Source organism: Varanus komodoensis, unplaced genomic scaffold, assembly GCF_004798865.1.
Source record: "Varanus komodoensis strain SLA01 unplaced genomic scaffold, ASM479886v1 scaffold1, whole genome shotgun sequence".
Taxonomy (NCBI): Eukaryota; Metazoa; Chordata; class Lepidosauria; order Squamata; family Varanidae; genus Varanus; species Varanus komodoensis.
In genome coordinates this window covers 44,088,342-44,104,981 of record NW_025335268.1, presented here as the reverse complement: position 1 = coordinate 44,104,981, position 16,640 = coordinate 44,088,342, and the positions used below count along the sequence as shown (strand labels likewise).

The following is a 16,640-nucleotide window of genomic DNA, read 5'->3' as shown; positions in this document are numbered from 1 at the left end:
GCACCCGGGCTGGAGCGTGTGAGAAACATATGCACTATACAAGATTTTATATCAGATTACTGACATCTCCGCTGAATCCAAACCATTAGTTTAGAAAATAATCATAAAAATTTGGCTGAAAACAGGCCTTAAAATCATTAAAGTAAGGTTGCTTACCTGTAACTGACCTTTGATTAGTTATCTGCGCATTCATGCAAATGGGCTCTGTGCCAGTGTGGGGCCTGTTGTTGGAAAGATTTTCCTGGCTGAATTCATTTAAATAAACCTTCGACCATCCATTGGAGGGCAGAAACCACCACCAAATAGATTCTGAAAGAGGATGGATTCAGGCCTCTGATGTGGAGCATGTGGAGGAAGCCAAGGATCTTCTGGACAGATGCTCAATCAGAATCAAATGCATCCACTTGGGGCAAAAACTGTTAAAGTGTTCCATTTGTCTTTGGAGGAGCACCTTGTGTTTAGCCATAGTGCTGCATCCAGGATCAACTATCTTTCAGGATGGATCTACCAGCTGATCATCCATGCTGTCAGCAGGATGGTCCCAACATCCGGGTGCAGGATCATCCCTCAGTCCCAAGAGATGATGTCCTGCCTTGTTGGGAGAAGGATGAAGGTACAATTTGACTGGTGGGGGAGGGGAATGAACCATGCCTCTTCGAGCCACTGTGGAGTCACAAGGATGCAGGAGATGTTCTCTCTTCAGATCTTGGCTAACACTCTGGTGACCAAAGGGAATATCAGGAATAGGTAGAATAAGGTCCTTCCCACTGGAGAAGTAATGCTTCTTCCAATGATCCTGGGATGGGAACATAAGGCTTCGCACACTGCGTTGGTTAACATGGTTGACACCGACAAGGTTCCCAAGTTATTGAAGAGTTGCTTTAGGACAGTGGTCCTCAAACATTTTCAATAGGGAGCCAGCTGAAAGGTTGCGGTGACCGTCGCGGGCTGGTGAGGTGGGGGAGCCTGGGGGTGCGGGCCGGTGAGGTGCCATTGGGCACGCATGAAGCAGCATCGGGCACGCGCAGCAGTGGCTTGCTTGCTCAGAGATCCCCCAGCAAGTCCAAAACCATCTCCAAGCGAGCAAGCCACCACCTCCCGCCCCCGCTGCAAGGCAGCAGCGAGCGCGCGTGCGTGTACAGGAGGCAGGCGGCGGTTCGCTCGCTCGGAAACCATCGTGGGCAGTGAACGGCAGCACAGGCCGGACAGAATGCCATGGCAGGTCGGATCTGTCCCGCAGGCCGTAGTTTGAGGACCCATGGTTTAGGATGTCTGGATGCAGTTCCCATTTATGGGTCCCCTCAGAACTCCTGCTCAAGGCATCTGCTGTGATGTTGTAGGTCCTGGCTAAATTAATGGCTATAATAGTAATGTCCTGTTCTAGGCACTAGTCCCAGATTTGCAGCGTGAGATAAGTTAGAGATGCAGACTGTGTGCCACCTTGTTTGTTCAGGTAGAAACACCACTGCAGCGTTGTCCAAGGCAACCTGAACATGTTTCCCTGAGGACAAGCTAGAAAGCAACCAGTGCTTCCTGGATCATGAGGACCTCAAGGTTGTTGCCGCAGTGCATGTGGTCCCAATTGGTCCAGAGTCCTCGAGTCTTGCCACCAGCCACATTGCACACCCACCCCCTGATGAAATGCATCCATTGTCAGGGTCAGGTCTGGCTCTCTGGCCATGAAAGTGACCCCACCTTCCAGGTTGTGTTCAAGGGACCACCAGGAGAGGCTCACCCAAACAGAATGAGGAAGCACCAACTGCTTCCAGAATGAACAGCTCTGGGGCTGGCAGGCAAACATGAACCAAAGCTGCAGTGCCTGCATCTGTAGTCATGCCAGATGGACAACCATGATAGTCACTGCCATAATTCCTAGCAACCACTGTACCCATAGTTTGGGCTTGACCTGGAACTGTAAGGCCAAACTGATAAGCGCTGCTGCTCTGCCTGCACCATTATGGAATTTAGCCTTGTCCCAATGCACAGCATTGTAAAGTGCCCTAGATGGAATCCAAGAGATCTTTCCAGGATGGCGCGATCAGTAGCCAGTTGTCCAAGCAGAGAAAGACATGGATTCCTGGCAGCTGGAGGTGGGCACACAGCACAGCAATGCATTTGCTGAAGACTCAGGTGGCTGTGAAGAGGCCTGACGGGAGCATGCAAAAGCACTGGTCCCAATTTGGAATTGGAGAAAATGCCGAGAAACCTGAGGAATGAACACATGAAAATATTGTCTCCCTCATATCAATCAACGCAAACAATCCCCTTGGCACTTCACTGGCAGAAGGATCTGCAGTGAGTTCATGTTGAACTTCTTGTGGGGAATAAAAGAGTTCATTATCTTGCAAGTCTAAGATGGCACACAGGGCACCACTGGTATTCGAAATGGTGAAATACCATGAACAGAAATCATAATGAAGATCAGATGGAGGAACAGGTCAGATCATGCCCTTCAACAGTGTGGCAACTTCCTCCACTAGCATAGGGGAAGGGTGATGTTATATGTACAGTTCCAAGAGGTGGAAAGGCTTGAATTCGATCAATTACGGCTCTGCTGGTGCCTTCCACAGTTCCTTCATGGAATGGACAACCAACAGAAGGAAGAAAATGGCCAGTGGGACCACATTCTCTTGACTGGATCCACCGGTGATTCAGTGAATTGTTGGGTCTCCAGTCCAAGCTGGGGATTTTTTTGTGGGTGGGGGGGGGGAGAATAAGGAAAAAACTGGATATGAAAATGAGCTAAGAGTGAGTAAATAGATGAGAAATAGAAGGGGGAAAGGATAAAGGTTCTAGAAGGATCTGAGGTAACTGAAAAATGCTAGGAAAGACCTAAGGCACCCAAAATGGTGATTGATAAAATAACTGAGAAAAATGGAGGGAACCCTCTCCTATATATATCATGGGAAGAGAGCGGTGAGGCTCCTGCCAAAACTAGCATAGCTAGGAAAATCTTCCAGACAGCATGCCCCATGCAGGCACAAAGCCCATGTGTGATGCACAGAGACCATGAAGAATGGACACTACTTTAACATTATACCTTAATTCAAGTTTTAACTAAATTCTACCTAACCTAGTGAGGAGGAGGCCCCTGCTACTTGTGGGTTTTCCACAGTCAAACTGGTTGGTCACTGTGTGAACAGAATAGTTAGACTTGATGGACTACTGGTCTGATCCAGCTCTTCTTTGTGCTTATGTAGTGCCTCAGGTTTTTCTTGCCAGTTTTCTAATTTAGTTCCCAAGCAACAAGAAACAGATTTTTAAAGGCCTTCTTAAAATGCCACACAGTCTAAACATATGAAAATTGAAAGGATCTATATGATGAGGTTTTGACAAATCTACACAACACGGCAAGTGTGGCAGTGGCTTCTGGCAAGCGTAACAAACTAGAAAGTCCTTCTCACCTGCTGCTCAGAGGCAAAACAGGTTCCTCCATGCAGCGGCATCCAAATGGCAGTTTCCCAGTGCCCTTTCCCTTGGAAAAAGCCATGAGGAGGAGGAATGGTTGAAGGCACTAGGATTCCAAGAAACCACTTTCCTGACAGGCTTTCCTGATAGGAAGCACTTGTGTGTGTGTGCCTGGAAGGGGACCAAGAAACCACTTTCCATCCATGGTCACTGATCACCTATAGATGCTGCTGACAGAACAAATATTCAGCACTGCTGGTCAGAGGTCCTCAAAAGCTTTCAGCTACTAGCCTGCTGCCCTTTTCTGTTGGAAAATGCCAGTGGACAAGGAGAGACTAGATGCTGCTGCACAGGAAGTCAGCAGGTATGAGCATGTATGTGTGGACTGGGTGATGCCAAGCAGCTCTTCTCCCACCAGCCTTTTCCAACAAGAAATACAGAAGGGTTGTTTGTTGTTGTGCTACGCTGGCTGGACCCACTCAGGGCACCTCCAGGAATTGTCACCCAATCCAGAAAGGCAGAAGGTTGGGACCTTGTCCACACTGGAGACAGTGGGAACAAGAAGTTTTGGCTCGGCCAGCGAAATTTGCAGAACCTTGTGTATAACACTTAAAATATGTGCTCAGAAATTTCTATGGTTCTTTTTTCTATTACACATTGCACAAAATTTTGCTTTCACTGTGGTTCAACATTATATCTGCACCCTTAGTAACCATGGTTCACACAATCCTGGGTATTCCCCTGGAAGCCAATGAAGGGATGCACTTGGAAATGGGATACTAGGTACAGCCATTCCAATTAGGGTGAATTCACACCCGCTAGTATGGTTAAGATTAAATGCACAACATTGCATTGTTCATGTACTTAATTCATTAGATTCAGTTTCTCAGCATGAAACACACATTCATTATGCACAGTATAGATTCTACCTACTTTCCTTGCTTAGGTCCCTGCATGATTTTTCAGAGAAGCACTTGAAAGTTGGAAATTTGCCAAAGCCAAGAATATATGTATGGTGAACAGTTTCATAGAATAAAAAAGGACAGAGAATAAACAGGTATAGCCACCAGAACTGTACTGTTTAGTGAAATAACAAATAGTGACTTCCTGCCTAAGAAACAAAGCAATGTAGCTGATCTGTGCAGCATTCAGCCATTTCTAGGCTTCCTTTTATTCCAATATTTTAGGCTGGTATCTCTTAGTATCACTTTACATAAACCAAGGGCTAAAACTGTTATTCATAGTAAATGGTTCCATTTTGCTTAAAAGCTGTTTAATTAAACATTAGATTAATAAGTAACCTTTTCAACAGAATTAAACACAAGTGGGGATTGACCCATTTTGTTCATCTGCATATTGATCCAGTGAAACATAATAGAAACAAACGCTGTACATGTTATTCTCAGTATAAGAGTAGAGAAACATGTAGGAAAGTCTGCCTATTCATTTTTCTGCTTGTTTATTTTGCAGTGCTGACCAGATGCCTTTTGGGATTTAATTCAAGCACTTAGATCATTGCTGCTTAAGCCATGACTGAAATCAGGCTGGCACAGGAAAACATCTCCCGTTTCAGCCAGTAATTCCAATGCCCCAATAAGCTGACATTACTAATGAATCATCACAGATTCAGGAGCCCTGAAGCAATAAGGCCCAATGTGTATATAATATGTATGCACTGATGGTACAGAATCAATATTTACTGTTACACATAAAAACAAAGAGCATGGCATGTTTACATACAGAAGAAGGAATGTAGCTTTTTTATTAAATATGAAATTCCTTCAAGATTAAAATTAAAGCCACAGACAAGTTGTGGCTAGAATAAACTGTCATATTGTAGTTTATACTGTTATATTTAAATATAATGGCTCTTATAGTTATTGGCATTGGGCTATTTGCTATTATTGGCAACCTCCTCAATTCTGTACTTCGTAACCTGATTGAGCTCACCTGTACCCAGCGTCGGCTGCTTTAAAAAAATTTCTAGGTAGATATTGTCTGATTTGGTCCAAGGGTGGCACACATGCCAAATTGATTCACTCTCCTGAGCTAAGGCCCCAGGTTGAAAAGCCACTACAGGCTCAAGGCAAATTAAATCTGAATAAAGGAACTCATGACATGCTCTGGTGTGGCTAATTCAGCTCATAAAGCTGAAGCAAGATTCCATGGTCAATCAACTATGAGTTCAGAGTTCTTGGTTACCATATCCCTGTGCTCTGATTTAAATGGTGACCTCAATAGTATATAAAAAACAGGACTCCCAAGTAACTTTACTTCCATAGTAGTCAACAGGCTACAAGGATATGCTTTTAAGTCTCCAATTCTGCATCTTGATGGTAACTCACTTGGCTATAGTATGAGTACAAATACAGTTTTGTGAGATAATATATGCTAAAACAATATGCCAAAAAACAATGTCTGAAGCAGATTGTGCAGGGCTTTTGCTATGGGCCTCCACATTTCCCTGTGACTTTCTTTCCTACGTATTTTAACATAACATACATAAACAAGATGCCAAACAACAGTAATGAAAGATGGAAAAGCAGCAAAATGTTTAAAACAGTAGGAAGAGAAAAAATAAATACTGAACAGGTTTGCGTGACAACTTTTCATGGGTTATAAACCTGGACTGATTTTTGGCCCAAAACAATTAAAATGAAAAGGTTCTGACAGATCCTGTAAGATACCACCCAGGTGCTTTGATGCAGCTGTGCTAGCTGTCAAAATGAGAATTGCAAAAGCCAGCATTCCTGCTCAAAAAAGCATAGTGGAAAAGGGGGAAAAACATAGTGCACTGAAAACAGCTTGCAATTGCAGAGGGAAGGGGTAAACAACTCAGTCCTCACACAGTATCCTCTGGCCAACAACCCACTGTGAGCAAAATTGTCTACTGGGCTCATTGCAGGTGGTTCACTTGACAACCAACCTGCCATGGCATATTGCCTGGATGGGTTAATGCAGCATATGAATGCACCCATTATTATAATGTCTGTGTATGTTTACACTTGTAAGCCACAACTCACTGGATCTTATGCATCCTAGATCTACACACAGGTATAGATTCTTCTTTTAGTAGCTGGTTACCTGTAGTCCAATGACATTTTCCACATCCCTGGGTATCCAATATGCCATGTTGCCATCATAGTTGCTCCTTTATAGACTTGGAAAAGTGAATTGGCTACTCCTAAGAGCCAAGAAACAAACCTTTCCCAGAATAAACTAATGTAGTTTGTACAAAGATAAAACTCCCAGTTTTACTGCTACGGATTTTATATAATAACCTTTGCTACGACTTTACCTGTTGAAACTCCTAAAAAACCCTCAGCTTTGTACTACTTTGTACACAGTACTATTTTGTAATATGTTAACTCTTGCCAGAGCTCAGCAATCATTTACTGGTGCTATTTTTAGGTTTCCTTTTTCTCACCCAGGACGTTCATGCATTTTGAGTTGCAAAGTGAGACTGTATCCTCCATTTTTAAAATGCTTTTTTGCAATTCATCATCTGGTTCCTATACCAGCTTCCGCACACTAACCCGCTTCCATTTTGCAGAACAGTCCAGGAAGACTGAGAACCAGTGTGAACAGAGTGGTGGACCAGTGATTTCAGTGCTTCAGGCTCTAATGCCCACTCAGTAACAGATTTCACTGGGTAATGTTGAGTCAGTCACAGACTCTTAAGCTAACCTACCTCACAGGACTGCTGTTGTGAGGATGTAATTGGGAGAAAAAAGAGCATTATATTAGTCACCTTGAGTTCCTTGAAAGGAAAAAAGGCTGGCTCTAAATATAATAAATTATTAAAATTTATATTTTTATTTATTTTATATTATTAATTTTAATTTTATATTGTTACTTTTGTATTGTATTGTATTTTATTGTGTTGTAAGCCGCCCCGAGGCTTCGGCAAGGGGCGGCATAGAAATGTTCTAATAATAATAATAATAATAATAATAATACCAAAAGGATTTGCAAATTGCATAAAGAAGATTTTGGAGTCAACTTTCTTTATGGCAGGATCCAAAAAACTCACCTGAAACATTGGCCAGATATTTTCGTTCAAGACTAGCATGGTTTGTCTTGTTTAATACCTCAAAAATGTTACAGAGGCCATAGAGATACAAAAACAGACAGGTCTTACTGCAGGCAGAGAATTCGTAATGTTTTTCAGTGTTATGGTCAAGTTCCTACCTCTCAGTACTGACTTCAGATTCAACTTGGCTTGACGATGAAGATCTTCCACACAGGGTGGCCTTGAGGAGGGTAGAAACACATTCTCCTGCTGATGCCAAGGTGCTGTATAATGGACTGTCCATCTACTCTCTTCATCTAGATTGGAGACAGCTGTGGAAAGGGCAGAAAAAGAATGTATTCTTGATATTCAACTAACTTATGGAAGCACCAATGAACAAAGGAGAGGTTTGTGGAAATGAAGGGGGAACTGTCAAGAGTTTTTTGCAGACATAAAGGGGAGAGTTGCCATAAATACTATTTATTAAGAAAAGGGTTTGGAACAAGTTCCTCATTAAGTAGCAATTTTTTTTTAAACTGCCATTATAAGATTTGGTACTTTATTGTGCATAACACTGCACCTGTTCAGCTCATTATTTAAAATGGGACATTTATAAGCAACATGATGAGGTTTACAACGGTGCAAAATTTCAAACCGAATCAAAAGTAAGTTTCATAAGAAGGTAAAAACTGCTGAAAATGGACACATTTACCCCTCCAGATCCATTTTTTAAACAGAAACATAACATATTCCTTTCAAATTTGGTTGAAACTAGGGTGGGTTTCATTTAAATCAAATTGATTTAAAGCACTTATGTTGGAGTTGTCCTAATAAAATTATAGTTTACATCTTGAATTAAGGAAATTTTACCTCCCTTCCTACCACCTTCTCCCTCCCAATGTCCAAGATTTTTCCATCCTGGCTCTGTCTATGGGAATCAAGAGAGACCCTCTGGATATCTAAATGAGTCTCAAGCTGGCTAATCAAGTACACAACTCAGCAGAATGTTACAATGTCACTATTCGAACTGACAAATGTATCAACTCCTACTCCTCTGGTATGTGAAGTACAGCCTTGTTGCTGAAACTTTGCAAATAGCCACCAGCTGCTTCTTGATTGCTATCTGGATACCAAACTAGTTTACTCTTTGTATTTATGGAATTTCCTAACTCAAGACTCTAAAAGCAAACATAGAAACCTATTAAATTCTGTAACTCTTGATGTTTTACTTTTTATCTGTCACTCAAGTAATTGATGTAACCTAATGGTTTCCTGATGCTTTCCTGATATTTCTGTATCATCCGTGTAGGCTTCTATACTGTTCTTGCATATCTTATATTCAAAATCTCATTCTCCTCCCTGCAATATGTTACACCAGCTCCATAAAGCACTCTGTATATGCTCTGTATCTTTGTATCAGTCTAAGACTGGCCACCCCTCAGCTATACTATACTACTATACTATAGTACTTAGGAATAGTACTATAGTATTTAGGAATACCTGTTTGCTGTTAATAAACTGTTGAATGCTTGACTTTACACTCCCTTTTGGATCTGGATATTCATTCTTTGCAGGTGTGAAATCCTGACACTAGTCAGTAAGACTAGATTTAAATCATGCTTTAATACATAATTTGCTTGCATGCCTGCCTTACCAGTAGCTAGAGGAACTTCATTAAAATATTCCAATATTCTCTTTTATGGCCTGCTCCCATTGTAAGTTTTCTCCTCCAGGGAAAGAATATGATAAACCTCAAGCTATGCACAAAAAGATTCAAAGAATTGTGCTCAAAAGGTTTTACACTGGTACCATGGCTCACGACCAAATTGGGTCGTGAACAAAAATTTCATAAAAAATTTGACTCAGGCCGTGAACTCTGCATTGGGTGGCAACTGCGATCACAGCCATCTCCACACCCCACCCCCAAGTGGGGAGATGGCCACGATCGCAGCTGTGCTAGTGCAGGTAAGACAGGAGCAATCCTGGTTGTGTTGCGGGGGGGGGGGGGTGGCCATGATTGTGCTGTGGGGGGAGATGGGCCAGATCACGCCCATCTTTCCTGCACGAGCGCAACTGCAATCTCAGCCATCTTCCTCCCCAGCACGCCCGCAATTGTGCCCATCTCTCCTCGACACAGTCATAGTTTTGAGAACTGTAAAACCAAGCATCTGTGATAATATCCTTTAGATAGAAAAATTCCCAAAAAAACCCCCAATAATCTTGCAGAAACCTCTGGAAGACCATGACATTGTGAATGGATTAACGGAATTCATTTACCAAAAAACCCTGAACATTGCATGAATATACAGCCTCATGCTACATAATTAAAAACTAATCCTTATTTCATGATAAGTTTTGACCTATAATGTATTTAAATAGAAAACTTTATTTAGATAGATTTTTTCCTCAAGAAGCATTTACAGAATCCAAAAATCCAATTTACATAAAAATCTGATTTAAATTTTTAAAATCCTATTTTTTAAAATTGATTTATACCCACCCTGAGTGAAACCTACTGGTGGACTTTATTCAGACTTGCAGCGAAAGACAATCCTTCATGGTGTATCTTGGTGGTTTGAAATGTATTATGGTTTCCTGACTTCATTAGCATTTGTGATAGCAATTGTTACTATCGGTATATAATGCATGCTCAGTTTCATTCTAAAGCTAGAATATTACCAGAGGGTTTTTGCAGAGGATTTTGTTTCAGAAGGAATCCAGTGGATCCATTATGAATTCTCAGGATCAAACTTCATGCTAATGCAGAATTGAAACCTAGCATAAAAACCTAGGGCACTTTAACCCTTTGCTCCCTGCAGTGGTCCCATTCTGGATTGGCCCTCTGTGACTGCCATTTGTAATACCAGAAGAAATCTAGCTGTAATAGAAATGGAAGGAATAGGGGAGACAAGCCAGATATGGCTTATATTGGGATACAAGGGATTAAAGCCCCCTGTGCCCCGTGCAAGGTCTCATTCCACACTGAATTTCCTGGACCTTTGGCTTTTCTCAGATGACATTATGATTTCTTGCAGAGGGGCTTAATACTCTTTTATTAAAAAGAGGATTATTATCATACTTTATACCACATTCTATCTAGAGGAACCTGGTAACACTGATGGATTGTCAGATCACCACTTCTATCTCATTTCATACCAGATAATCTGTATGAGTTGAGCGAAAACCAGGTTCACTTCCACATGTCACTTTTTTCGTATCTATCACACCAAAGGCCTGATGTGTGGCATAACTCTTCACAGGTTTGTTTACTTTGGCATGCCATCATAAACAGCAGACCACACTGGTTTTTATTTCCCCAAAATGCCAGCAGTCCTTTCTTCTGCTTTTATATACATAATCCAGTACTCAAGAATTTCATTCTCAGACCTTAGAAATGCTAATGCATCTAGAAAAGCTAATGAACCAAATCATAACAAAAAACTCCTTATGTCACCATGTTTAATACTTCAGGGAATTCCATCCACTTCGACAGTTGTTTTAAAAAATCTTTTAAAGCAAATACCTACATGAAAAAAACCTACACCTGTCCCTTTTATACCTGTTCTGCCTATGTGAACTCACCAGGGATTTCACTCATCGCCTCATTGCACTGATGATAGATCTTCATTACCCCCTTTGTATACTGAGACCACATCTTTTCAATTCTCACATGAAAAGATTTAACATTATTCTTTTTGTCTTATTAAAGCTGCTTTTGCAAGGACCTGACTCTTCAAAATCATCAACTCCCTCAAAAGATCAAGCAGAGATCAGGTGGATGGCCTTACTTAAACTTAAAATGACTCCCAAAAGATATACGTTCAAGACAAAGCAAGCACCTACTTTTAGTGCACATAGTGTGAATGCACAATTTCCATGTAATTAGTATGCTTTATAAACTAGTGTAAGTGAAAAAAGGTATATACATTAATGGGAAGAGATGTAACAGTATAAAAATTGGTTGCCTTTTGTCACAGGGAACAATCTACAACTGGTGCCTTCTATAAGCATTCTCAGATTAGTCATGGTTGCTAGAGACATGTTCTACATGACCTTAAAAACAAGACCTTTTTTAAGCATATGAATTTGATACACTTTACCGTAACTGTTCCATAAGCATATCATGCTTTGGAGGAGGGAGTTAGCAGTACATGCTTGAGAAACTCCAAGGTCACCTATATTCATTACATTGGATATGATCAGAAACACCTCATGCAGCAAGGCAGATAATGCTGACACAATACAGGGGCTGTCCTCCCTGCCCTTCCTAACCAGCAGTCAAAGCCAAAAGATAATGAACAGAGAAGTCATCCACTGCCTGATTACATCAATCACTCCAAGTCTTGTGGAAAATGAAAACCATATTAAATAACTCTCAGGGACAAAACTTCACAGATGAGACAAATGCTGGATGCAGAATTATGTTATCCTTGCCATGTTAGTGACAACACCCTAGTTTTACCATGACAAATTGGGACTGAGCTAAATGCAGAGTATTTTGGGTTTTTAAAAAATGCATACTTATTGCTTAGAAATTAAATTCAGATTAATCTGCCATTCTGAACCAAGGATATGTTGAGAACCATGCTGGATTGAAGCAATCAAACTATCAGTTAAAAGTCTGCAACAGGGCAATAAGGAATAAAGAGCCAGTGTGGTGTGGAGGTTAGAGTGTTTGACTGGGACTCAGGAGATCTGGGTTCAAGAGGGAGCTCAATGAGTGACCCTGGGCCAGCCACAGTTTCTCAACCTAACCTACCTCACAGGACTGTTGTGAGGATAAAAGGGAGAGCCTTGCAATCTACCTTGGCTTCCTTGAATGAGGGGAAAAGGGCAGCTTATAAATATAATAACAATAACAATAGAGCAAAAGATCCCTAAGGAGCTTTTTATAGCTGTTTTTGCACATGAAAAATTGCTGATGGAGCTGAGAGCCCAACAAGGTTTTAATAGAGTGTCTCAGCATGCTAATCTACTCCCAGGTTTCAGCACTATTCTCAATTTATCACATTAAAAGTGGTTCCACTTTTCCAGGAATGACTCAATAAGTCATAACAAAATGACAGGCTATGAGTTAAAAGTTTATGACAGTGACAACAAAGCAACACCCACAAGAACAGGTGCTTGGAACACAGCCTTTAATAAGCTGCCTCTATACCCTAGAAAGGCATGAAAAACTAAACATGCTATGCACTTGAAAAAATGAAAGCAAGTTATTCAACGTTTCTCTAACATGAAATTTCAATGTTCTACAAAATATCACAACAGATTAAAAAGCCATGTTTACTTACTCTTCTTCTTGAAAATTTTGATTAAGGATTTGAGCTTTGTATTGATAAGCACCACCATTTCAGAGAAGCGTGTTCTGCTTGCTCCTGCTGTTTGGATCCCATAGAAAGCAGGAATATCTTGCAGGAAACTAATTTCCAGAGCTTTTTCAGCAGTTCTTGAAAACCCTGCTAACTTTTTGCGTCCTCCCACTCCCCCAACCTCACTTGTTTCTCATTTAAGTATAAGCTCAAAGTTTCGGAGAATGTCCCACCAATTAGAAACTATTAACAGTCCTTGAACCTGAGAGCTCGCTCCTGAAATATAATGCGGTGCCTGCAACAGCAAGTTATAGCATGGGGTGGGGGGAGAAAGCTAATCTTTGTTCATGCTTGCATGGAAGCAAGATGGAGATTTCTGCTTCAATGCTTATTGATAGATGTCTCCCTCTCTCCCCGTCCCTTTAGGAAATCAACAGTTCCCATTCCCTTTCCAGGTTGTATGCCGCAAAGGTTAGCAACTGCAAATCATTTCCCTTGCTAGTAATCTAATGAGATCTGAAAAATCCTTAGCAGGACAGAAGAAGGGATGTTTTCTTGTATCTCCCTGGTTAAATGTGAACATGCAGAATTTAAGCTGTGTGGGACAGGGAGACTCAACTATTGTTTCCCAAAGCAGCCGCTTCCTCCTTACCATTCCCAAGGACAACCTTTATGCTCAGCAAGGCTTCAGCTCCAGAACAGCATCTCCATGGAGCTGTGAAAAAGCATCGCTTTCTCCTGCAAATCATGGAGTCTTCTTTTCCAGTCCTTTTATTAATCACTTAATCTCTTCATTTTGATTGTTTCCAACAGGCAAAAGGTTTCCTTCACTGCCTTCAAACCCCATAGCTTCCTGCCCATTCCCATCAATTACAAATTAGCAACAAACAAGCAGTGCTGCATATTCGTCTTTCCATTCCTTTCTTCACTGCATTCTTAAAGTCAATTTAGAAATGCAGTTACAAACAAACCCAAATTAATGAATAATTCTGCAAGTTTTGACAAATTACCTAAGAACTTTAAAATAATGTGCTTTATCTCCTGGGAGAAATGCAAAATGTTTGAACTGAAAACAACACTTCTTTCCACTGATTACAAATGATTCACAGTTCTGGAGAGAAAAATGCTAACTGCAGCATCAATGGGCTCAGCAGGGCATGTCTGCAGCATAATGCTGAGGCTCAAGAAGTCAAGCCAGCCTTTCAAGGAAAGACAAGTGAAGACTTGGCTCGGGATTGAAAGGAATTCTCACTTCCTCAGAGTACTGCTAGCAGCAGAGTCCACCCCAGCCTTTTCCAAAAGGAGCCACATAGTTCAAATCTCTGGGACAGCTCATGCAAAAGCAGGAGCACTTGAGAAACACTTCGTGCCTTGGTGAATTTTCCATTAATCAGAAATACACAGAGCAAAATATAAAGATGTAAACTTCTTCTACAATGAAATGCCTAGAGGAAATATAAACAGTGATGCTTGGCACTGAGATGTCATATATGCCAAACAAGGTGAGGATATTTTAAATACTGAACAAAGTGTGGATATGCAATGCCACACCCCTTTATTTAGTAATAAGGTAAATGACTTTTGCAGTTCATGTCCTCTTACTAATTAGAGCCATGAATTAGAACTCCTCCAGTCTGACCCAATATAAAAATACTATATTTCAAGCAAGACTCAATTACACAAATATAGCTGGTCATCTAGAAAGAATGCTGTTTCCCATAATTGCAGAAGCTGCCCATTTCAAAAGCTAACCATTTTACTGGTCCCTTTCAAGGTCTGAGGGTCTCAACTAACCCAGACACTGGAGGAAACTCTTCAAAGGAATTTGAGAGCCCATGGAGAAAGAAGGGGAAAAACCTGTAGTATTCCCACAGTCAGCCAGAAAAGCCCACCTCAAGGATGCCTTACCTGAGTCTCCCACTAACTTCTCTGACCCCTTCCTGACCCCAGTATTGATCCCCAATTGTCCTCATTCATCCCTTGGATCTTAAGAGTGGCAATGAACCTGTTGAGGACCCCAGAATTGCCTGCTTGGATGCCAGGAACTCTAGTACCAGGGATCGAATGAGACCATCTAGCTGAAAACACAGACCCAGCTGAGGACCAGGAGGTCTAAGGGCCTGAGAAGGATAAGACTCTCAGTCTCCTCTGAATATCTGTTGGCTTAACAGCTCTCTTTGAACCATTACCTCTAGCTTCTTGGGTTAGCAGTTGGAAGAAACTGGTCAGAAGAAAGAAAGAGACAAAGGTAGGTCAGAAAAATAGGAGTTAAGATGGGGAATTCATGACAGAAATTAGGAACCAGTGAGTGGGAGAAAACTTATAAGCAGAGGTTTGATGTTAGAAAAGGGAGCTAATTTTAAATAATGCTGCAGTATGACCAAGATTTAGAGTATATTATGCTGAGAGGTCTGCAACTGTTCAGGAGGAAAAGCATCAAGGTCCTCCTGCCTTCTAGACCATAAAGAAAGCTGCAAGCCAGTGGCAGTTGCTTTACTACTGAGCACCACAGAGAAGCTTTCAGGAAAAAGTCTGGGAAGGTTTAGAGGTACTGGGGAAAGTAAAAGAAAAATGCATATTTGTCATAATAATTCCATTCCAGAAAAATGTGCTATTTGAAACAAAACGTTAGTATAATGCATTTCTATTCACCATACAAATTCAGTCTTTATCAAACCTCAATTTGGGCTGTTAAATCATTGTGCAGGTTACTTTATAAAATGCAGTGCTGCTATATTTAAAGGTTTTCTAGTTTGTAACTATTTGGAACTATTGGAGAGATGGGTGTTTTACATTGTGTGCTTGAAGTATGTGTGTTCTACCCATCCCCCGTCCATCATTTTGCCCTACATACATTTCCAGTTGACCTGTTCCATGGCAATCCTCTGAGACAGTCACCCAGACAATCAGGATCACATAAAAGGTTTTAAGCTGTGAAACAATTAGAAGCATTTCTTTTCCCACATTATATTAAGAAAACTCTTCAGGAATCATTCCCACATTTGCTATAGGTTTCCAAAACTGTTTCATCAATGTTGCTAAATAACCAGTTCTTCACTTTTCAAAATCATGATAACAAAACATAAAAAACCGTACATTAACTAACATGAACTATAATTTACAATTCAGTATCACAGAAAAGATGCATGGATGAAGACATTAACGGAATATTCCTGAATAATTTATTCATCATTATTCTAACAGTCCATCTTTCCAGATCCTGGAAATCCAGGCAAATGTGAAATGAAAACATTGTAACAAAATTGCTGGATTCACATTTAGGCTCTATCAGTTTTCTAGATCTCGTGGAATGATAATCCAAGGTTAAGACACTGCTTGAAAAAGTAAAAATGCACAATGCATGTAAAATCCAAGAAATCTCTAGGGTAACTCGCTAAGCCAAGAACATCGTTACAGGCAATCTCAAGAATCCCTGTTACCTTTAACAATTAACTCAGTAGAGGGAAAAAGAGGAGAGATAAAAGAGGTGTGTTCACATTAAATACATTATAATCTAAACCTGTGTGTATGGCACTCTGGCCAAAGCAAAATGAAATATACACATTTGTTAAGACCAAAAATCAATAGCCAGGGATGCACATTGACCTAGCAAATAAACTATGCAGGGCAGCCTGCCTGCGAAACAACCCAAAGGGCACTGGATAGATGGTTGGACGAACTGTGGGCGGTTCCCTCACTTCCTCTGCTGTTAGCAAATTTCTTGTGCCATTTCTTTCTAAAGTGTGGCGAATCAAGTGGCAGCTCCTCCAATGTGCTGCATGGGGACTTTGAAGGCTCATTATGAGAAGTTAATTTGTGAAAAGTGATCTCCAGGAGAAATAGAAGAGATAAAAGTCACAGTGACTGAGAAAGGGATGTGATGACAGATAGATATGATGATGTCGACTGTG

The 16,640-nt window shown here is 41.0% G+C and overlaps 1 protein-coding gene across 11 annotated transcripts in view; it reads right to left on the bottom strand.

The window, feature by feature from the left end:
* NHSL1 (NHS like 1) overlaps positions 1–16,640 on the bottom strand; it is a 180,404-nt gene that overhangs the window by 49,276 nt on the left and 114,488 nt on the right. For 9 of the 11 annotated variants that reach the window (XM_044423652.1, XM_044423692.1, XM_044423733.1 and 6 more), the window contains exon 2: positions 7,600–7,752. In XM_044423652.1, the coding sequence (XP_044279587.1) occupies positions 7,600–7,752 (153 nt within the window). Of the gene's footprint in view, positions 1–7,599; positions 7,753–12,711; positions 13,568–16,640 lie in introns of those variants that run through there. The other 2 variants (XM_044423700.1, XM_044423725.1) reach the window with 1 other exon arrangement.